This window comes from Rhinoderma darwinii, chromosome 5 (genome assembly GCF_050947455.1).
Source record: "Rhinoderma darwinii isolate aRhiDar2 chromosome 5, aRhiDar2.hap1, whole genome shotgun sequence".
NCBI classification, from domain to species: Eukaryota; Metazoa; Chordata; class Amphibia; order Anura; family Rhinodermatidae; genus Rhinoderma; species Rhinoderma darwinii.
The window spans coordinates 279,276,791-279,300,225 of NC_134691.1; the positions used below are offsets into that span (position 1 = coordinate 279,276,791).

Sequence of the window (23,435 nt, forward strand, 5' to 3'; positions counted from 1 at the left end):
TGCCTCTGATGTTACATTTATAAGGAGCTAAGTTGACATTGGACAAGTAAAAAAATCACCTCTTTGAGAAATTAATTTGCTGATTATATATGTCGGAGAGACAATAAATCTGAGCAGGCTGGTTGTCATTCTTGAGATTTTAGTGGTTTACACTATGTTATCAACAGATCAAAGAACACATCCCCTGGTGAGAACATGTTTACTTACTGAAAACTCAACTGGCTGCCCGCCAAAAACTCAATCCGGGTTCTTAAAACCAGCTAAGTGAGGTTATCTAGAACATTTGCCATCTAAATAGTTTATGAAAGTGCAATTTCGATATAATATGATACATACAATATATAATGATGGACTCGGAGAATGTATCTACCAGTCATTGTGCTGTTGCCTATAGTCCAGGAGGCAGTAGGCAATGAATTTCTAGGTTTCTGAATTTTATCTTCCACATTGTGCTGCATCAGACACCCTGAGGTTGCGATGTCACTATTTGCAAGATTGTTGACCAAAAGAGAAAAAAAAATCCATAGTGTAAAACATTACATACGTAAAATACTTAGTAGCAATGTGATTTTGAAGGCTCATATATGCAATAACAAGAAAAGCAGTCAATACCTTTCTAAAGGGTGTGTTGAGTCAACACTTTAGCACATCAGTTTTCCAACAGTTGCTTTTCATTATTAGCTAAAAAATGGACAAACAGTACGAGTGAACCTGGGTTCACATCTGTGTTTGGTTTTCGATTGTTCTGCTCCATAATAGAAGAACAATAATAGAAAAAACGGTAGTGATGAATCGGTTGCATGACGGATACCATTGACGAGACAGTTGAGGGGGTACGGTTTTAGATTTTGCTTTAGGGCCCAGAAGCTTTAAGATAGGCCTCTGCTAACAACTGTCAGTTTTCGCTAAGACAATGAGCTGCCAGCCCTATAAGGAAATTTTAATGTTTCTCCATAGACTTAGAATCTGAAAACATAGAGAAGGTCTAACTATAAACACAATAGACGGGATTTATAAACTGGTCTACACAAGTTTTCTGTCGTAGAAAAGTTGCAAACTCCACAAAACTCTTAAAGGGAGCCTGTCACCAGCATTTCACCTATTGTACTTTACATATCCCTCACTGGCTGATGCTATCAAAAGTTCATTGCCGTTATCCCCTCTCCTAAACTCCTCCTCCGACTGTAAATAACGGTCTGCAAACATTTTGTGACTTTTATCGTAATAATCCGGTGTCCTGTTTTGCGCACACACCAGAAGAGGACATCAATGCACAAGCGGGGGATTTTGTGTGCTGGGGGAAGGCGAGGAGCGGTCAATCACAAGTAAGGAGGCGGGGTAAGCCCGGAAAGACTTGTGGAATGAAGATTTCACTCTTTTCAAATGAAGATGTGACTCTTTTATGCTCATTAGCATATGGTGTGGAAACACTAAAAAAACTGAATACTAAAGTCTTGTGCCGTTTCCACCACGCACATCATTTATTTAAAAATTTCTGATCATTTGCACCAGAAACTGGGGGAAATTGTGGCGCAAATCTATGCCAGCCCTTTGCCGGCATAGATTTCACTTTTTAATAAATTAGGTGCATTTTATTACAGCGATTTTTATATTAACCCCATAACAACCAGGCCTATTTTGGCCTTCATGACCAAGCATTCTTTGTTTTTTCATTACTGCATTCCAAGAGTCATAATGTTTTCATTTTTCCGTTGGCATAGCCGTATGAGGGCTATTTTTTTTTCCGCGTAACTATTAAAAAATTTAATCGCACCATTTTTACATATAATATATTGATGGATTTTTATTATCTTTATTTTGGAAGAAAGCGGAAAAAAAAACCGCTACCCCAGCTTCGTTTTTTCCCATTTTAAATTTATTTTAGGGGTAGGGACGATCATGGCAATTTTAAATATGTATAGTTTTTTTATGTTTTACTGCACAATAAAAACACTTTTAAACGAAAAAAAATAAATCGTTTTTTCATCCGCACATTCCAAGAGCCATAACCTGTGTTTTTTTGTTGATGTAGACATATGTAGGCTTGCTTTTGCAGGACTAGATGTAGTTTTCATTGGCTGCAGTTTGGGGTACATGAGACTTATTGATTAACTTTTTTTTGGGGGGGGGGGAAGAAATTCCGCCATTGTTATTTTGCATTTTTTTGTACACCGTTCACCATGCGGCTTAAATAACATGTTAACTCTATTGTTCAGGTCGTTACGATCGCGGCGATACACTTTTACAAAATAAAACCACTTTTTAATAGAAATAATAGTTTTACTTTATTTTTACAGTGTACTTTTTTTTAACGTTTTTAATAAACTTTCCTTAACTGCGTTTAAATATTTTTTTTTAGTACCACTCGGGGACTTCACAATGCGATCTTCAGATTATGGATACAATGCTTTGGTATATTCAGTATACCAAAGCATTACTGTCTGTTAGTGTAAAACTGACAGGCAGTCTATTAGGCCATGCCTTTAGCACAGGTCTAGCAGGCATACACTCATGGTAGGCCTGGGGCCTTTTGTTAGGTCCCCGGCTGCCATGGCAACCCATAGGCGGCCATCAATCGTGGGCTGCCGATGGGTGTCAGAAGTAGTGCGCTCTCTGTCAAATCACCTAAATGCCGAGGTCGCTATTGACCACAGCCTATGAGGGGTTACACTGCCCCAAGCAAAGTTATCCCTAATCCCAGCTGTTAGTCAAAGTTGGGCTCCCATGGTGACGGTCAGGCACAACTTCAGTGCCCGTGAGATCATTATCACATACATGCATGTCAAAATGCGGGAAGGAGACTCATCCCATTATGTGCATGTACGTGTAAATGCATTAAGGGGTTAAGATTTGTGTATGAAATGCACCTCTTAATAAAATCCCCAAATAAGTTGTCAAAACACATGAGCCTTGATGATGCATTACCTACCTCTATTACCTTATTTAGAAAAACCTTTATGAGCATTTCACAATAGAGTTAAAATACTGTATGATATACGAACATTGCAAATAGCGATGTACAGTCTTCTGAGTCATTTTCTATCCAGGTCTAATTGTACTTTAGTTATTTAGTATAAAGTTCATGCATTAATGTGACCAACTGCTGCATAAGTGACGTGAAAACGGTTTGGACATGCCATTTAACACTTTCGATTTCTTCACACTGCTAAGAAACACTTTTTTTTTTTTTAAATAGCAATAATCCTCTTTGTTTCTTAAAGGGAATCTGTCACTAGCTTAATGCTGCCCTATCTTAGTAGCATAAAGTAGTTCCAGAGACCCTGATTCCAACACTGTATGGGTATGTTCACACGGCCTATTTACGGACGTAAATCGGGCGTTTTTGCCCCGAATTACGCCCGAAAATAGCGCCTCAATAGCGCTGACAAACATCTGCCCATTGAAAGCAATGGGCAGACGTTTGTCTGTTCACACGAGGCGTATATTTACGCGCCGCTGTCAAATGACGGCGCGTATATAGACGCCCGCGTCAAAGAAGTGACCTGTCACTTCTTTGGCCGTAATTGGAGCCGTTATTCATTCACTCCAATGAATAGCAGCGCTAATTACGGCCGTAATTGACGCGGCGTTCAAGCGCCTGCACATGCCGGTACGGCTGAAATTACGGGGATGTTTTCAGGCTGAAACATCCCCGTAATTTCAGCCGTAACGGACGCCCTCGTGTGAACATACCCTATGACTCACTTTTCAGCGTTGAGTAGTTTTTGTAAAAATCTCTTTTTTTTTTCAGCAGCTCAAGCTGCATCTAGCCCCGCTAACCGGCCACTGATTGACAGCTTTCTCCCCATACTATACATAGGGAGAAAGTGCTAGTCGCAGCTCATGAATATCGAGAACTCCAGAGCGCGAGCTCGTAATTGAGAGGACTCCTGGCTCGGCTCGGGCTCACAAGATAAACAGCGATTTTATGAAAACAAGTGACCACAAGGTAGGTGACACCCTGCCGGAATTAGGGTCCCTGGCACCACTTTATGCTGCCCTCAGGGCAGCATAAACCAGGTGACAGATTCCCTTTAACAAAAATGTTCAACCTTTACTTAAATGTATCAAGAGAATCCACCCGTAGCTTTTACTTTTCCTTAAAACTAATCAGTCAACGCCCTTTAAAGCAGATACCCAATCACCTTTATTGGAGATCTATACTATTCTGTATTAAACAAAAAAAATGTGTAACTGTTTTGAAAAATATGCCAGGTTGTGTTAAACCAACATATGTCTACCACCTTTTTAAAGCAGCACATTGGAATAGTGTCATGCAAAACGTGGCACAGGTCTGTTTGCCTCCTGCCTACTGATCCCTACGCCTGATAACATTGAGGTGTATTAGTTGAGTAAACCAATCTATTAGAACGGTTTTAGACTACTATTTTTTCCTATAAGCAATGGGTGGTAATTGTATTCTGATGACATGGTAACAGATGTACACATATAAGAAGTTGTATATTCCTAAGGTGGTTACTGCCCCAGAAATATATTAGGATCTAAACCAGTGTTTCCCAGCTTTCCTAATCCAAGTATTCCCTACGCAAATAAATTACATCAATGTACCACCAAGGCTATAATAAAACACTGTACTGGACAGCATGATCACAGTGTAAATACCCCCCAGACACATGGCATGTACCCTCTGGGTCACACGTACCACATGGTGTAAACACAGAATCTAAACAGCAAAAACTCTGATATACAAAGTTTTCATTTCCAGTTAATCGTTTTCAGAAATGGTGTCCAAAATGAAACTGAATATTCAAGGCGAAGCCACTCTATTGAATTAAAAATAAGCAAAAAACAGCTTTTCTCTACTGAAGCTATATTTTACATGCTTTTACAAGTGATATATGAGCTCTAGATGTGGCAGATTGGAACTCCATGCTCTACCTTTTTTCTATGATTAACAATTACCCTGAACATTTTTTTCTCCACTTTAACCTTACATGGTGATGATCCATTTATGGCGTAAAGGACATTTTGTGGTCCAAAGTATATTTCACACCACATTTATTAACTGAGCAAATTTATTAAAGACCCGTCTTTAAGCAAAAGACATATCGCCATCTATAACAATGCATAATTTAGTCAATTTACACTTACTTGCCGGAGATGGAGTACTGCAACTGCTTGTGGGAGGGAGGCCTTGGTATCCATGAAGTGGCAACGTCAAACCACCAATAACAGGAGGAAATAGGAAGGGGTAGTGGGTGGCTGGGTAGTGATTCATATGTCCGTTTACAGCTGGTAGAGGACATGAACGACTGCTGGTTGTCATATTAAAATATCATCTTGTACCACATTTCATCTGTGAATAGAACAATCCCTTCCAGCTGACAAATGGCTAGTTATTTGTCAAGTAGAGGAAATGCATTAAAAATGGATAGAGAGTTTCAGCTTGTTGAGGACTGATTCCAGAAACAGTCACAAAATTTGATCGATGTCTTCGGCGTAAAGTTGCTGCAGATTAAAGAATCCACTGGTTTCCGATCCTGCTGTTTTTTGTTTTGTTTTTTTCCTCCTTTTTTAAATTTCCATTTTGGTTATGTTGACAAAATATTTATTGAATTATCCATTTCTGGCTGTGCATTTCATATAAATCCCTAAAATAGAGAACAATTATAATATATGAATAAGTAAAAAATATTCAAAAGGGGAATTAAATAAAATTCACTTTGCAGGAAGACATTTTAAGAAGTACAAAGCTTAAAAATAGAAATAACGGTACTGTGTATAAAACAAAAGGTTTTGAAAGCCAAAAAACATTTTCATTAATGCATTTGTAGCAGTGATAAACAAATCATCTAATGTCTGGGGAAATATTTGCTGTCTTGTGCATTCTTGGGGAAAGGAATAGATGCCTTACACATGAAACAATGACCTAGATTCACTAAAATGATGAAAAGAGAGTTAAGAATTGCTAAACCTTGGTCTCTGTAGATGCCGTGATTCACACACACACACAATTGTTTTTTCTTTTTTACAATCAATACCGGGACGGCACCGGCTTTAGTATCTGATTGAACCTTTGGGGTCTCCTTTGGATAACTTTTTTATTACACACACACAGCCCTTTAAAACGGCTACTCTTTCCAACGGCAAGCCCAACTTTCCATTATTCTATTATATTTTTGCACATAAATGCAATAGACCATGTATACAAATTAAGGCTCTGTTCACAATTGCGTAGCATGCTGCAATATTCTACGTAGAGCAAACAAAACAAAAACCGGAAGCCAAACAGACCCATCATAAATAAACAGGGATAGATATAAAACAGATTCTAACGGATCCATCATATTCGTCATAGATCCTGTCAAAATGAAAGCCACGACGCCAGTGTGAATAGTCAATATAAAAACTCGAAACAGGCTAAATACAATATAATTACTTTTAATATGACGAGAACCCAGCTGGAAACACTGAGACAGAGCATGTATGACATTGACAAGGGGGCATTGATTGACAGAATTAACAATTACCCATGACATGTCAACGTCAACACCAAACACTAGTAATGGAAACTGATTTCTGATAATACGGGACAGTGTGTGATAAATGAATCTCAAGTTTTGTACCTTTTTTTTTCTGCTGTTATTTTGTAATCTCTAAGAACACTTTAAGTACATGACCAACAGAATGCCAGGGCTTATTTCCACTTAAAATGTCTAAATGTGTGCTGGTAATTTCAAGTCTTAAAATGAAGAGGGTCGGTATCTATTACCCTATATTATCATTGATCCTCGCAGTCCTGCTTTACATAAGAGTGTTATTGTATAAAATACATTAGAACAAGCCTTCGAATGAGGATACAATGGGTTGTTTTGACACATATTTAGTATGTTATATTTAAAGTGGGTTATTTAGCGGAAGACGGTATATTGCCTCAGGCACTGCTTCTGTTCTGTGGTTGAAAATCTGAAGAGAAGGCTTTGGGATTACGGCTGTCCACAATAAAGGAACAAGTATTCTTTTTTTGTTTTATTTACTATCACCACTTCACTTCTACAAATATAGTAATAGGTGAATGGATCGACACCCACCTATATATATATATATATATATATATATATATATATATATATATAAAAACAACAAATGGATCCAGCCGCACCGGTATGCTGTGGGTGCAAGCCGACGGGATAAGACCGCAATCCCAATGGTATATAAGACAAAAAATAGGCAGCACTCCGTTCAGGTAGAGGTGAAAAAAGAGGGTACTTTTATTGTCCCATAAACAGTGGCAACGTTTCAGCTCCTTCCACTGGAGCCTTTCTCTGAGAAAGGCTCCAGTGGAAGGAGCTGAAACGTTGCCACTGTTTATGGGACAATAAAAGTACCCTCTTTTTTCACCTCTACCTGAACGGAGTGCTGCCTATTTTTTGTCTTTTATATATATATATATATATATATATATATATATATATATATATATATATATATATATATATATATTCTACTGCAACTTTTAGTAAGTACGTTTCTCAATCCTTACGACTTCCAATTCTGTGTGTCGCTTACATAGGTGTATGCTAAAGCAAAAAAACAAAGTGAAGATACAGTTCAACACTCAAACATTTTTATTTTTAGATAGTTATACAGTAACTGGAAGATTCAAAAATAAAGTATTTTTTTATTTCAATTTTTTTGTTGTTGGTCTGACGTCTACCTTTTTAGAATTGGAATTTAGCGTCCAGTGCATTGTGGCACACACCACACACTCTCCACCTGCCCCATTCTGTGTGAAATTATTCTCTCCTACCCTGAGGCAGCCCTTTTTATCCTAACCCCTCTCACCATTCTAGACTTTAATGTCTCCTCAGTCCTTTCCCTGTTGTTGCTGAGATGGTTCTTCTCAGTAACTTCAGCCTGGTGTGAATTCTAAAATAGGATGCAGAAAGAGGATCAATCTAGGAAGAACAGTCTGTGTGCTGTGTGGGAAGCCTAAGGAAAGCTTCAACTGATCCTGACTACAGGAAAACGGTTTGTAGACCACATCCACTAGTCAACCACAGGAATTTGTACATTAGTAGCAAATAAAGCCGGGAGTGAACCAGGACTAAAAAAATATGTAATTAACATTTAAAGGGATTGTCTCAAAACAGACATTTGTGTCATAGGATATTTCAGAAATGTCCGATAGATTCTGGCTAGAGATGAGCGAACTTATGATAAGTTCGGTTCGGCTGGTTCGCCGAATTTCTTGAAAAAGTTAGATTCGGACCGAACTAGTTCGGACCGAACCTGTAATTCAAGAAAGCCCATAAAAAACGTGTATGGAGCTCCCGTAACGACGGGTGGCTACATGTGTGCACCCAGCATTACGGCAGCGTTGCTAGGCGACGTCAGTAAATATTCACTGTCCAGGGTGCTGAAAGAGTTAACTGATCGGCAGTAACTCTTTCAGCACCCTGGACAGTGAATTCCGATCACAATATAGAGCAACCTGCAAAAAAAAAAAAAAAAGACGTTCGTACTTACCGAGAACTTCCTGCTTCTTCCTCCAGTCCGACCTCCCGGCCGTTGCCTTGGTGACGCGTCCCTTTCGACATCCGGCCCGACATCCCTGGATGACGTTTCAGCCAATGTGACCGCTGCAGCCAATCACAGGCCAATCACATGCTGCAGAGGTCACATGGACTGTCGTGTCATCCAGGGATGTCGGGCTGGATGACAATAGAGGGACGCGTCACCGTTGCCTTGGCGATGCGTCCCTCTTTCGGCATCCAGCTCGACCTCCCTGGATGACGCAGCAGTCCATGTGACCGCTGCAGCCTGGGATTCGCCTGTGATTGGCTGCAGCCTGTGATTGGCCTGTGATTGGCTGCAGCGGTCACTTGGACTGAATCGTCATCCCGGGAGGTCGGACTGGAGAAAGAAGCAGGGAGTTATCGGTAAGTAGGAACTTCTATTTTTTTTTTTACACGTTGATGTATATTGTGAACGGAAGTCACTGTCCAGGGTGCTGAAACAGTTACTGCCGATCGCTTAACTCTTTCAGCACCCTGGACAGTGACTATCTCCTGACGTCGTGTACCGGAAAATCAGTGACTCATAAGCCGAGTTCGGTCAAAACGTGTTCGGCCGAACTCGGTGAAGTTCGGATTCGCTGCGAACCGAACTTTTCACGATGTTCGGACCGAAACCGGGTTCGGTTGTCCCGGTTCGCTCATCTCTAATTCTGGCTCCTGTGTGATGTGCAGTTGTTCCACTACTTTTGTCTATATAGTGCATGTATATAGTCAAATCTGCTACCTGGCCAGGACTGAAGATAGGGTATACAACCAAAAGCGAACAAAAAAGGGATATAGCCCTAAGAATAATAGTCAACTATATAATATAGAAAAATGAACAATCTTTATTAAGAAAAAATACAACAATAATCACAGAATATAAAACACGAATGGACCAGATAAGGAGATAAAAACAGTGCGGTCAGATGAAAAAGACCAAAAACGTACAGAGTCAGCCAACCTAGGGAAGTCAAAAAACCACTCAAATGACCCACAGGGAAATGATCGTATATGTGGAATGGCAATGCCCAGATATAAAAAGAAATAAATGACTAAACATCTAATGCAGAGTATCTAAACATCAGATAAATATGAGTGGGCTATAGAGAATCTCTGCACAAAATCAGGGCAGGGTAGACCTGTAGTAGTGTGTAGAAAGACAGAGAATCATGCAACAAACCAGGATGTACACATACCCTGAGACATAGTGGGGAGCGGAACAGACGACCCAAAGGGAAGGATGAAAGATGCCTCGACGCGCGTTTCGCCAAGCAGACCGGCTTGGCGGTCTGCTTGGCGAAACGCGCGTCGAGGCATCTTTCATCCTTCCCTTTGGGTCGTCTGTTCCGCTCCCCACTATGTCTCAGGGTATGTGTACATCCTGGTTTGTTGCATGATTCTCTGTCTTTCTACACACTACTACAGGTCTACCCTGCCCTGATTTTGTGCAGAGATTCTCTATAGCCCACTCATATTTATCTGATGTTTAGATACTCTGCATTAGATGTTTAGTCATTTATTTCTTTTTATATCTGGGCATTGCCATTCCACATATACGATCATTTCCCTGTGGGTCATTTGAGTGGTTTTTTGACTTCCCTAGGTTGGCTGACTCTGTACGTTTTTGGTCTTTTTCATCTGACCGCACTGTTTTTATCTCCTTATCTGGTCCATTCGTGTTTTATATTCTGTGATTATTGTTGTATTTTTTCTTAATAAAGATTGTTCATTTTTCTATATTATATAGTTGACTATTATTCTTAGGGCTATGTCCCTTTTTTGTTCGCTTTTGGTTGTCTACTTGTAATAAGGGACCCCTTTTCATGCCATTGCTTTGGTCGAGGTTTGTGTAGGTTTTTCTGAAGATAGGGTATGCATGCCACGTCTGTGCATACAGCTGTATAATTTTTAATCTGCCTTCTCTTTTTGCTAAGCTACAGTCAGTAGGAGAGGAGACAGATGGCACATAAAGAGTTAGAGTGGGAGTGTAGTAACTCCTGACTAAAGGGGTTCAGATTAGACACAAGATTTGTTTGTGGTCTTTAAAGACGATCTATCAGTAGTTTATTAATTCCCTATCTCCTAACTAATCTAATAGGCGCTATGATGCTGATAACTACAGTGTAATTTGTTTTCAAAAACGTTTATTATTTGCAAAGTTATGAACATTTTTCTAAATATGCTAATTTGGCTCTAATAGCCAAGTAGGAGGAGGCTCTTTCTTTTTACTCTGGGCGATGTAATGTTTTCTGTATGATGCTGTCCAATCAGCATACAGCTTCTCCCTCTTCCCTGCCCAGCAACACAGCCTGATCATATAGTACACAGCTTCCATTACCAACTGTGTATTCAACTGGTGATATCTCCAGTTGTTTCCCAACTAGAACTGTATCATATGAAAGATTAGAATCTCCTTTTCATAAGCCACTAGAAGCACTGTGGTCTAGGTGGTCCACAGCCCGAGATATGGCTGTTTGAAGTGATACCCCTTCCCTCCAAGCTTTAGTCACTCACACTGTGTGATGCAGCTTCATGCTGATTGGACAGCGTCAGAGGCTGTGAGGTGGCTCCACCGCATGAGAATCGCTGGTGTTGACGCCCAGTTGTCTAATAAAGGCTCAATTGCATATTTAGAAAAAAACTCATAACTTTTAAAATAATAAATGTTTTGAGACACAATTTTCACTAGCATTATGAGTGTGACAGTGCCTATTAGATTAGCTAGGAGATAGGGCATTACTAAACTAGTGACAGATCCCCTTTAACCCTTTTATGACCAAGGCGTCATTGATGCCCCTGTGTCCAGGTAAAATTTTCCATTTCTGATATGCACTTCTTTAAATGATAATATCTTTGCAACTGCTTTAAATATCACAACTATTTTTACTGTGTTTATTTTTTTACAAGACTTATGAGGCTTTTATTTTCTAGAATAGTTTAATTAATTTCATGTGTTTAATTTTTGTTATGAGCAGACAAATCATTAAAAATGTGAAAAAAAAACACTTTTTTGTAATTTTTTTACATATATTTATCAATATTATGTGTGTATATATACATAAATAAATATATATATATATATATATAAACACACACACACACACACACACACACACACACACACACACACACACTGTACAGCTCTGTAACAATTAGTCTTCTCTCTCTCTATAAGGCTCTACTCACACGACAGTGGGAAAAAAAGGGCAGTTAACAACGTATCAACTGTCAGTTTTCATGGCTGTTTTGCATCAATGTGTTTCAGAATTTGAATTAATTTCCCGGCGGTCTGACCGTTTTTAACTGCCATTTGCCATCCGTTTTTCATGGACGTTCCAAAAAATGGATTTTTTTTATTTGTTAGGGTTTTTTTTTGTCCCAGCCACCTGAAAACCCCACAGTGCCCATGTAGATAGTGACACAATACCACTGTAGATAGTGCCACATTGCCCACTGTAGATAGTGCCAGAGCCCACTGTAAATAGTTCCACAGTGCCCACATAGTGCCACAGTTCCCACTGTAGATAATGCCCACATAGTGCCACACATAGTGCCCATGTAGATAGCACCACAGTGTCCCCTGTAGGGAGTGCCCATGTAATGCCACAGAGCCCATGAAGAAAGTACCACACTCGCTGTAGATAGCACCACACCCCCTGCAGATAACGCCACTCCCTGCAGATAGCGCCACTTTACCTGTAGATAACGCCATTCCCCCTGTAGATAGTGCCACTCCCGCTGTAGATAGCGCCACTTCCCCTGTAGATAGCGCCACTCCCCCTGTAGATAGCGCCACTCCCCCTGTAAATAGAACTACCCCACCTCGTAGATGGCATCCCCTTCACCACTGTGGCACCCTGTAGGAGTGGGGATTCCGTTCCTAGAGGGAGCAACTGATGTCTCTGTCCATATATGGACAGTGACGTCAGGGGCTAAACTCTAAAAGCGGAATCCCCTGCCAGAGCGTCGGCAGCACTCTGGTTGAGAATTCCACTCCAGGAAAAGCCCCTGACGTCATTGTCCATATATGAATAGTGACACCAGGGGCTTCTCCAGTAGAGGAATCCCTGGCCAGAGTGTTCAGATTGATCTGACCGGGGATTCTGCTCCAAAAGGAGCTTAGGTTGTGCTATCTAGAGGAAGGAGGGGGGTGCGATGCTATCTACAGTGGGGGGGTTGCTATCTACAGGGGGTGGTGCTATCTGCAGGCGGTGGCACCATATACAGGAGGATGTAGAGATGTCCGGTGCTCCCTCTAGGAAGGGACTCCCGACCAGATCGCAAGCCGGGGATTCCGCTCCTAGAGGGGGTTTTGCACTATCTACAGTGTTGGGGGTGTATTCTGGGGCACTGAAAGCCCCGGCAGACATGAGAGTGAAGACATATAGATCTACATAAGATGGTAGATTTTTAATCAGGACTATTTGTAAAATTGGTTGCAAAAATCGGAAAATCTACATATTCTGCATGACCTCATATCATATTTATTACTCAATACTGAACTATAAAGAACATGTATATTATAACTACAAGGATTAAATCTTTTTTTATTCATATAACAACAACATACTAAAATGGTTAAAAATATACAGAAAGTATTCTTAGGAACACAAGAGATATAATATAGTTATTAAAAAATAAAAAGACCCTTGGCATCAGATAACTCCAAGGGATGAAAGTCTTTCCGATTCTAACGTTGCTATCCAACATAGTCTGGCTATTAGATTAGAGGTAAAGTAAAAAAGCAATGCTTTCCAATCTCAACAACTGTTTTTAGAAGCAAACATTGTAGCATGACACAGATGCGCAAGACATCAATTTTTGAAAAGCCTTGGGATAAAATTAAATTGTCTCAAAATCATGGCAAGTCTGAAGAGAAGAGTAAAAATCAATGTTAGCTAATCTGAAACATAGCCCTCTGAACTAGAGAAATATAATAAACCTACGCAAGCACTGCCACCTTGAAGCAAGTAACTAGTAACCCAAATTTGTAGTTAAATATATATATATATATATATATATATATATATATATATTGTGAGACAGTGACAGGTAAAGTCATTGAGGGAAGGTATAGTTCCCCTAGAATCCTGTCATATGTATCCTAGGCTCCAGGGAATGAGTAGTTCTTGCAATAGAAAGCTCTAGTTTTCCAATCTCGGCTTAAGGAAAAGCCGGAAAAAAGGGCCTGGAGTTGGATTGGAGAAGAGCAGGGCGGGTTCCCCAATCCCTAGTCCATCTCTGTTTGTAGGACAAGGTTGCTGCTCAATTAGCTGCACCTGTAGCCTGTGTATAAAAAGGTGCAGACACAGTGTGTGGGAGTCTCACCCCTGACTCAGACGGGAGACTACTAAGGCTGGAGTAGCCTGTATGCTATGTGAGTAAAGACCTGTGTTAGGCCTCATGCACACGACCGTAAAAACTCCCGTTATTACGGGTCGTAATTACGACCCCTAATAACGGGCTCATAGACTTCTATTGGCGACGGGTGCCTTCCCGTTTTCTCACGGGAAGGTGCCCGTGCCGTTGAAAAAGATAGAACATGTCCTATTTCAGGCCGTAATAACGGCACGGACAGTCCATAGAAGTCTATGGAGCTCTCGTAATGACGGGTGGCTACATGTGTGCACCCGTCATTACGGCAGCGTTGCTAAGCGACGTCAGTAAATAGTCACTGTCCAGGGAGCTGAAAGAGTTAACTGATCGGCAGTAACTCTTTCAGCACCCTGGACAGTGACTACCGATCAGTATGACTAAACCTGTAAAAAATAAAAATAAAAGACGTTCATACTTACCGACAACTTCCTGCTTCCTCCAGTCCGGTCTCCCGCCCGTTGCCTTGGTGACGCATCCCTCTCGACATCCGGCCCGACGTCCTGGATGACGTTTCAGGCCATGTGACCGCTGCAGCCAATCACAGGTCAATCACAGGCTGCAGCGGTCACATGGACTGCCGCGTCATCCAGGGATGTCGGGCTGGATGTGAAGAGAGGGACGCGTCACCAAGACAACGGCTGGGTAAGTATGAATTTCTTTAACTTTTATTACAGAAAAGGCTGTCCCTTCTCTCTATCCTGCACTGATAGAGAGAAGGGGCTGCCGATTAGTGCAGTGCTATTTTGCCGCCAAAAACGTGCTCGTAAATACGGGTGGAATATGTGTGACACCGGACCCATATTTACGGGCACGGGTTCGTAAATACTGGTGCAAAACGGGTGGAATACGTGTGACACCGGACCCGTATTTACGCCAGTATTTACGGGTGGGAAAAAATACGGTCGTGTGCATGAGGCCCTACTTTGTGTCCAGTGCCTGGTAGGAAGGCACTTGGTATAGTTAGATAATATCTTGTTTAGTTAGTGCTCAGACGAGCAGGATTTATTTTGTATTTTGCCTTGTTGTACAAGAGGCTGTTTCTTTGACAAGAATAAAAACACAGGCAAAGCCCTGTTATGACTTTTAATGCACGGTGTCCCTGTCTCTGGCTACAAGGAAACCGCTGTACCAACCTCTCCTGATGCTTAACCCCCACAATATATATATATATATATATATATATATATATATATATATATATAAAGAAAGGTAGAAAAGCAGCACCACCCTGTATAGCGTAGGGTTCCAAGTAATCTATTGTAAGTAGATTTAGCAGTAATGCATATTTATTTATATTTTGGATTTGGGTGACATTGGTGTTCTCAGTGTGCTGTCGCCATTTTTTTGTGTGCTGTAAATTTGCAGTCACAGGTGTTCTTGCACCTGTATACACGTTTTGTTTAATTTTGTTGGAATGTGTTGTTCAAACTTTTGTGTTGTTTATGTGATTCATATATGTGGGGTTAGTGACTGCCTCAATTTTTGATCTTGCACTCCTCCCATTCTGCCCTGGGTGATTTTAATTTGTTTAAAGGAACAGTGTCATCACAAATTATTTTTTTATATGTTAAAGATGTTAGTGCTTTATTAAAAACGTTTATATTCATTTGTGTGTTTGTGTTTTACTTTTTCTTATTTTTACACTTTTTCTTCCCTATGGGGGCTGCCATTTTTTGTTCCATTTCTGTGTGTGTCGATTAACGACACACACAGACATGGAATACGGCAGCCACAGTCCCATAGGGACTGTGAACGGCTCCCGTCCCATTGACTTCAGTGTACGGCGTCTGTGTGGGAACTGCGCATGCGCCGCTCCCACACAGTCCAATTCGAAATTGGCGCCGTCCGGCGCCATTTTCCTGTGGACCGGAAGTCGCAGCCGGACAGTAATATTACTACTTCCGGTCGCGGCTTCCGGATTTGTGCACTTGGACCAGCGGCAGCAAACGGAGCGGACGGGCCGGAGGGAGCCGCGGCGGCAGGAGCAGGTAAGAGATTTCAATGTATGTTCGTGTTTGTGTGTGTTTACTACTGTATGTAAACCTACTACACTGTGTGTTAGCTCAAAAAATGGCGACACACAGTGTAGGAGGTTACACCGTTCAAACCCCTCGTTTATCCCGGCACTAGCCAGGATAAAGGAGGGGGGGATGCTGAGAGCTCACTAGAGCGAGGGCTTTTAACCCAATGTTGCAATGCTGCAATTTTGGGAATAGCTCCATCTAGTGACCAAAAATGGGTAGTTTTATAAATTAGAATTAATTTATAATATTTCCTGACTCGTGAAAAAAATAAAAAAAATTTGAACAATGTTTAATCACCCACACACTAAATGTTTAATTTTTTAAAAAAAAAACATGTTTTTCTGGCAACACATTCCCTTTAATGCTGGTTCCTACCATCGCCAGATTTATGCAGGCTTAGTCCCAGTTTGTGCAGAGTAGGTGCCTACCTATGGAGGACGCCTTGTCGTGGCAGGTGGGCAAACAATATTTGATCAAAATGTGCACTAAGAACCTCCCTATTGTACGTGGATTTAGCAGTAATTCATATTTATTTATATTTTGCGGTTTAGGTGGCATTGGTGTTCGCAAAGTGCTGTCGCCATTTTTATGTGTGCTATATATACACACACACACACACACACATATATATATATATATACAAACACAAACTGAATAGTAGCATTATTAGAGACACCTGCTCTTTCACAATTGGAGCTTATTTGTATGAAAATTAGGCAAGTGACCCCGTGCAAGTGACCAAGTGCAAGCTTAAAATCAAGTGAGTACGTTTTCCGTGGATCAGTTTCAGTGTGATGTCACATAGAATTGGAACATCGAGCGATATGAGCAACTTTGATTGAAACATGGTCATCGGTGCTACACTAGCCGAGGCCAGTATTTAAAAAAACTTCCAACCTTATGGGAGTTTCTGGTACAATAAAGTCAAGAGTAAACTGAGAATGATGTAAATCGATGAAAAATATTCAGAAAAATGGGATCCTGTGGATGTCAAAAACTCGTTGACGAAAGAGGTCAGAGGTGGATGTCAAAAATCGTTCTGATAAACAGGCGGTGTACAGGCAAGCAAATTGCAGCCGAATACAGCGCTAGTGCTCCAACTAACGTGTCTGAACACACCAGTTGTGGTTCCTTAGCCCCTTCCCACTGCGGCCAGATTTGACCTTCCTGACAGAGCCTTGTTTTTCAAATCTGACACGTGTCACTTTATGTGGTAATCACTTTGGAATGCTTTTACCCATCCAAGCGATTCTGAGATTATTTTCTCATGACACATTGGACTTTGTTAGTGGTAACATTTGGTAGACACTTTTAGTATTTGATTGTGAAAAACACCAAAATGTAGCGGAAAATTGCAAAAATTTGCATTTTTATAAATTTAGATGCATTTGCTTGTAAGACAGAGTAATACCACACAAAATAGTTGCTAATTAATATTTCCCATATGTCTACTTTAGATTGGCATCATTTTTTTAACATCCTTTTATTTTTCTAGGACGTTACAAGGCTTTAGGAGAAATTTCTCACGTTTTCAAGAAAATTTCAAAAGGTTATTTTTTCAGGAACCAGTTAAGAAGTAGCGTTGAGGGACTCATACTTTACAAATCCCCATAAATCACCCCATTTAAAAATGTAATATATTTAGAATTATCCCACATTATCAGTATTTAGAAAAATCCCACATGTGGCCCCAGTGTGTTAATGTACAGAAGCACAAACCTCAGTAGCAAAGGAGCACCTAGTGGATTTTGGGGCCTTCTTTTTATTAGATTATATTTTAGGCACCATGTCAAGTATGAAGAGGTCTAAGGGTACCAAAACAAAGGAAACACCCCAAAGAATACCCCATTTTGGAAACTACACCCCACATTGACTTTATCTAGGTGTGTAGTGAGCATTCTGACCCCACATGTGTTTCATACATTTTATTAGAATTGGGCTGTGAAAATGTAAAAAAAAGTAGTTTTTTAAAAAAAAAACAAAATAGAATTTTTTCATTTCCACAAGGATTAAAGGAGAAAAAGCATGGCTACATTTGTAAAGCAATTTTTCCCGAGTAAAACAATACCCCACATGTGGTCATAAACGGCTGTTTGGACACACGGCAGGGCTTAGAATGGAAAGAGCGCCATTTGGCTTTTGGAGCTCAAATTTAGCAGGAATGGTTTGCGGAGACCACGTCACATTTGCAAAGCCCCTAAGGGACCAAAACAGTAAAAACACCAAAAAAGTGACTCCGTTTAGGAAACTACACCCCTTGAAGAATCCATCTAGGGGTGTAGTGAGTATTTTGAACCCACAGGGGTTTCATAGATTTTATTAGAATTTGGCAGCGAAGATAAGAAAAATGCTTTTTATCCAATAAGACGTAGTTTTAGCTGAAAAATTTTAATTTTCTAAACAAATAAATGAAAAAAAAAGCACCCCAACACTTGTAAAGCAACTTCTCCTGTGTACGGCAATACCACATATGTGGTAAGGAGCGCCATTTGGCTTTTGGAGTACAGATTTTGCTGGATTGGTTTCTGGGCGCTATGTCGCATTTGCAAAGTCCCTGTGGGACCAAAACAGTGGATCCCCCCAGAAATGAACCCATTTTGGAAACTACACCCCTCAAGGTATTCACCTAGGGGTGTAGTGGGCATATTACCCTCACAGGTGATTGGCAGAAATTGGTGTGCACTCGATGTTGCAGAGTGAAAATGGGATTTTTTCCATAGATATGCCAGTATGTGGTGCCCAGCTTGTGCCACCATAACAAGACAGCTCTCTAATTATTATGCTGTGTTTCCCGATTTTAGAAACACCCTACGTGTGGCCCTAATCTGTTGCCTGGGCATTCGACCAGGCTCAGGAGTGAAAGAGTACCATGTAAAATGAAGGCCTAATTTGGCAATTTACAAAGTATTGGATCACAATTGCAGGGCTCTGATGTGAAATAATAAAAGAAACTGCTGAGAAGTGACCCCATTTGGAAACTGCACACCTCAAGGCATTTATTAAGCGGTGTAGTGAGCATTTTCACCCCACAGGCCTTTTCCATGAATGATTGCGCTGCGGAAGGTGCAAAATAAAAATTTAAATTTTTCCCTAGATATGCCATTTCAGTGGCAAATATGTCATGCCCAGCTTGTGCCACTGGAGAAATACACCCCAAAAATTGTTAAAAGGGTTCTCCCGGGTATGGTGATGCCATTTATGTGGAAGTAAACTGTTGTTTGGGCACACTGTAGGGTTCAGAAGGGAGGCAGCGCCATTTGGCTTTTGGAGCGTGGATTTTGCTTGGTAGTAGTTTTGTTTGGAGTCTTACTGGTGTTTCCGTTTATAATGTGGGGGTACGGGTGGAGTATATAAGGGGATAGTCAGGTGGTATAATACGGGGTAAAAAAAACAATAAAATAATCCATAGATATTTGTTACGCTGTGAAAAAAATCCTTTCTGCACAGGCCGGTGTCACACTAATAACTGGTCCTTACTTATTCCCCTTTTGGTCCACACTCGGCATCTTTGCAGTTTAAGGGATTTTGCTGGGAAGTGTTGTCCTGGTATAATACGGGCGCCCTCGCTTCCAGCAGATATGTTTGTGCCCTCCCCTTCCTGGTTCCCTAATTTTAGGGGCCTTGATAATTCACCACTTGAAACAGAAGAAATGTTCCCCTTGGGTCAGCACAACTGCATATTTTTTCGTTCCTGACTTATTGGAGCCTTAATTCATTTTATTTTTTCATAGACGTAGTGGTATGAAGGCTGTTTTTTTGCGGGACAAGCTGTAGTTTTTATTGGTACCATTTTGGGGTACATACGACTTTTTGATCACTTGTTATCCTTTTTTTTTTGGGAGGCAAGGTGATTAAAAAACAGCAATTCTGGCATATTTTTTTAGTTCTTTTTATACACGTTATAAATTACATGTTACCTTTATTCTGCGGGTCAGTCCGATTCCGGTGATACCTAATTTACAGCACTTTTTTAGGTTTTACAACTTTTTGCACAATAAAATAACTTTTGTAAAGAGAATAGATTTTTTTGTCGCCAAGTTGTGAGAGCCATAACGGTTTTAATTTTTTCGTCGACGGAGCTGTATGAGGGCTTGTTTTTAGCGAGACGAGTTGTAGTTTTTATAGGTACCTTTTTTGGGTACATGCGACTTTTTGATCACTTTTTATTTACAGTTTTGGAAGACAAAGTGACCAAAATATAGCAATTATGTCAGTATTTTTTAGTTGTTTTTATGTTTACGGCGTTCACTGAGCGGAATAAATAACATAATAATTTTATAGTTCAGGTCGTTACGGTCGCAACGATACCAAATATGTATGGCTTTATTTTTTATTTTCAATAATAAATGACTTGATAAGTGAAAAAGGGCGATTGTGTTTTTTATTGCTTGAAACTTTTATTGTATTTTTACAACTTTTATTTTTACTTTTTTTACAATATTCATTAGTCCCACTAGAGGACTTGAAGCTCCATCTGTTTGTTTGATGTTCTAATACATTGCACTACCTATGTTGTTCACTGACAGGAAGCCGATCAGGCTCTGCCTCCGGATGGGGCCTAATCGGCTTCCGTAATGGTAGATAGGAAGCCATTGATAGGCCTCCTGTTGCCATAGTAGCAGTCGCCAGCCTTGCCATCGCATGGCAGGCTGCCGATTTCATACAAACCACTTTGATGCAGCGATTGCATTGGATCGCTGCATTGAAGGGCTTAATGGCAGGAATAGGAGCTAGCTCCGGTTCCTACCTTTACAGTGGGATGTCCGCTGTAACATACAATATAATGAAAAGATAATGTGCATTGTAGATTTGTGATCTTTATGTATAGGATTGATTGCTCCATTCATGTGGGGCGCACAGGGACAGCCAGGGATCGTGGGGGTCCTCTACTGTTTAGATATTTATTACCTATCCTGTGTATAGGTGATAAATATTAGCTATGGGAAAATCCCTTTAAGAAGAAGAATCTTAAGAAGAATCTACAAAGTCCTTAGAAAAGCCTGTTTATTTCTCACAGTTAACATTCATTTCTGCAAAAAATATGTTCATAAGGCTTAGCCAAAATGGAACAATTCAAGGAAGCAATTGATTACAAGGAAAAAGGACAAGAAGGCAAAATATACGACAGCAGTATGCATCGAAAAGTAAAAAATGCATGTAGATCTAAAAGTACAGTAGAAACAAAAGCTGGGAGAACAGTAGGGGTTTCTGAATTACGGCATTTAGATGAATAATTCAATAGCTATGCCTTTAAACTATGTCCTTTTAAAAAGAAAAAACTACAGCATCCTTCAAACTGCTAACCATGTTGAGCTATTTAGCTGTAAATTCTTAATACTAAAAAGTAAAACCATATGAAGACTTGTCTTTATTAACTTTCAAGTGGAACACATCTATCATCTCAAACTAAAACAGATTTCCCTGGGTTTCAGGCAGTAGCATTTTTTCTGTGATATCTATCTGCAAGATTTAAATGGGTTGTCCTGTCCCAAAAAAATAGATGGCCTATCCTCAGGATAGGCGATCAATACCTGATCGTTCAGGGTCCGACTCCAAGCACTCCCGCCAATAAGCTGTTTTAAAGGGGCTGTAGCAATCGTACGAGCGCTGCTTCCCCTTTTGTTAAGAAACGTCCGTCAACTTTAGGTTGTCATGACTCCTAGCTAAGCTTCTGGGTGGCCCTGGTTTGAAATGCAAAGCCAATCTGTTTTCTCTGTCTGCAACCTATCAGGGCCAAGGGTGAAGTATTTGAGCCTGCTCAGATTCTTGTGTGTTGCTTGTGATTTTCTTGTGAAAACAGGTTACTGATCAAGCTCCTGGTTACACCTTGAATTACCTTGTCTACTTTGACTCTTTGAACTGGACTTCGGTTTTGGATTTACCCTCTGCTCACTTATATGGATATTCTGCTCACAGCTGGTTTCGACGTCTGCAACTCCTGGAATACTTTTGTCTTGCGATTTGGATATTTAGTCTCTCCTGGTTTGAACTCTGTTTGATTATTACCCCTCTGGCTGTCTGATTATCCCTTCTGGTATTTCCTGCAAGTACACCTCCTGTCCAACACCTTATTCTGTTAAAGCAACCTGGGTTCTATGCAGCAAAATCCAACCTGCCTTGCGGCGGGCTCTGGTAAAGACCATAGAGTAGCCTTAGACTCTGCTGACCAGAGTGGTGACAGACTTGAGGTAGCTGATTTACCTATACGCTTGATCCAGACAGTCTCCAGCTGCCTTTGGAGAATTGCTCGTATAGCAATTCCATAAACTTTCAGTCTGATGATTTGCTCAAGTAGTGATTCCTTGACACCTTAATTTCCTTTACTGGTCACACTGTGAATAGCCGACATTCTTGGAGAAGCAGTTCACAGTTGTACAGCTTTTTGCCACTCAAGTTAATCGGAGAAGACTTTAATACTTTGAACCACTGCTACAAGTGTGTCGGCGATTCACAGTGTGAGAAATAAAGGAAATTAGGCGGAAGAAGCACTCGTACAAATGCTACGGACCCTTAAGAAAAACTGATCGGTAGGGGAGCCAGGAGTCAGACTCCAACCAATCAGATATTGATAGGCCATCAATTTTTGGGGGACTGGACAACCCCTTTAACAGGTATGCTGTATCAAATCCATGTAAATCTGCGGTTCTGTGAAAACACAGTAAAAAGAATGATCATAATAATCTTTGTTTATATAGTGCCAAAATATTCCGCATGATTTTGGATATTACAAAGGGTAATTGCAAAGGGTGAAATACGCGGTAAACATCGGAAACAAAATTTACATTTGAATTGGAATAATTTGTAGCTTGCCCCAACCAACATGTACTGTAGTGTTAATTGCTGCTGATTTTTATAGCAGAATCCATACTGAAAATCAACGACAATTCCACAACATCTGAATTCACTTATAGGGTCAGTTCACACATTGCATAAATACTTTGTTGCAGAAAATACACAGCATAATACAGTAGCAGCAAAGAGGATGAGATAGAACAAATCTCATCCACACGCTGCGTAAATGCTGAGCCGAAAACACACTCAGAAATTGACATGCGGTGTGTTTTTTTTAATCCGTAGCATGTTAATTGTATTTTGTAAACGCCCGGACGAAGGCATCTGCCGAAACGCACGTCGGGTATTGGCGTCTCCTCCATGCGGGATTATGAACCTGTGTATGTACTGTTATTTAGTTAGACATTTGGTTTAAATCTCTCCAGGGCTGTTTGCATATTCTGCTTTAATGGCCTAGATGACTTGTTGCTTATGTTCTGCATGTGTGTTACATTTATATACACATTAAGTGGCGTTCTATACATAGAGTAGCGCTATATATTGCACATAGCACTTTTCCTTGAACTGTTTAATCACTGCATGTAAGGCATAGTTAGCACATTTCTGACATGTACTTACCCCATATGTCCTCAGTACATTTATTCATACCCTGATGGTACTACAAATATATCCTGCATAGGTTGACGCCTTTTAATACATTGTATGACTAATTTTTAATTGT

General features: G+C 40.4%; 1 protein-coding gene across 6 annotated transcripts in view; it reads right to left on the reverse strand.

Annotated features, from left to right (window-relative positions):
* Nucleotides 1-23,435, reverse strand: part of RARB (retinoic acid receptor beta) — a 646,418-nt gene that overhangs the window by 369,781 nt on the left and 253,202 nt on the right. For 4 of the 6 annotated variants that reach the window (XM_075827191.1, XM_075827194.1, XM_075827189.1 and 1 more), the window contains one exon: nt 5,113-5,612. In XM_075827191.1, coding sequence (XP_075683306.1) covers nt 5,113-5,287 — 175 coding nt within the window. In that variant the 5' untranslated portion in view covers nt 5,288-5,612. Of the gene's footprint in view, nt 1-336; nt 493-5,112; nt 5,613-23,435 lie in introns of those variants that run through there. The other 2 variants (XM_075827193.1, XM_075827195.1) reach the window with 2 other exon arrangements.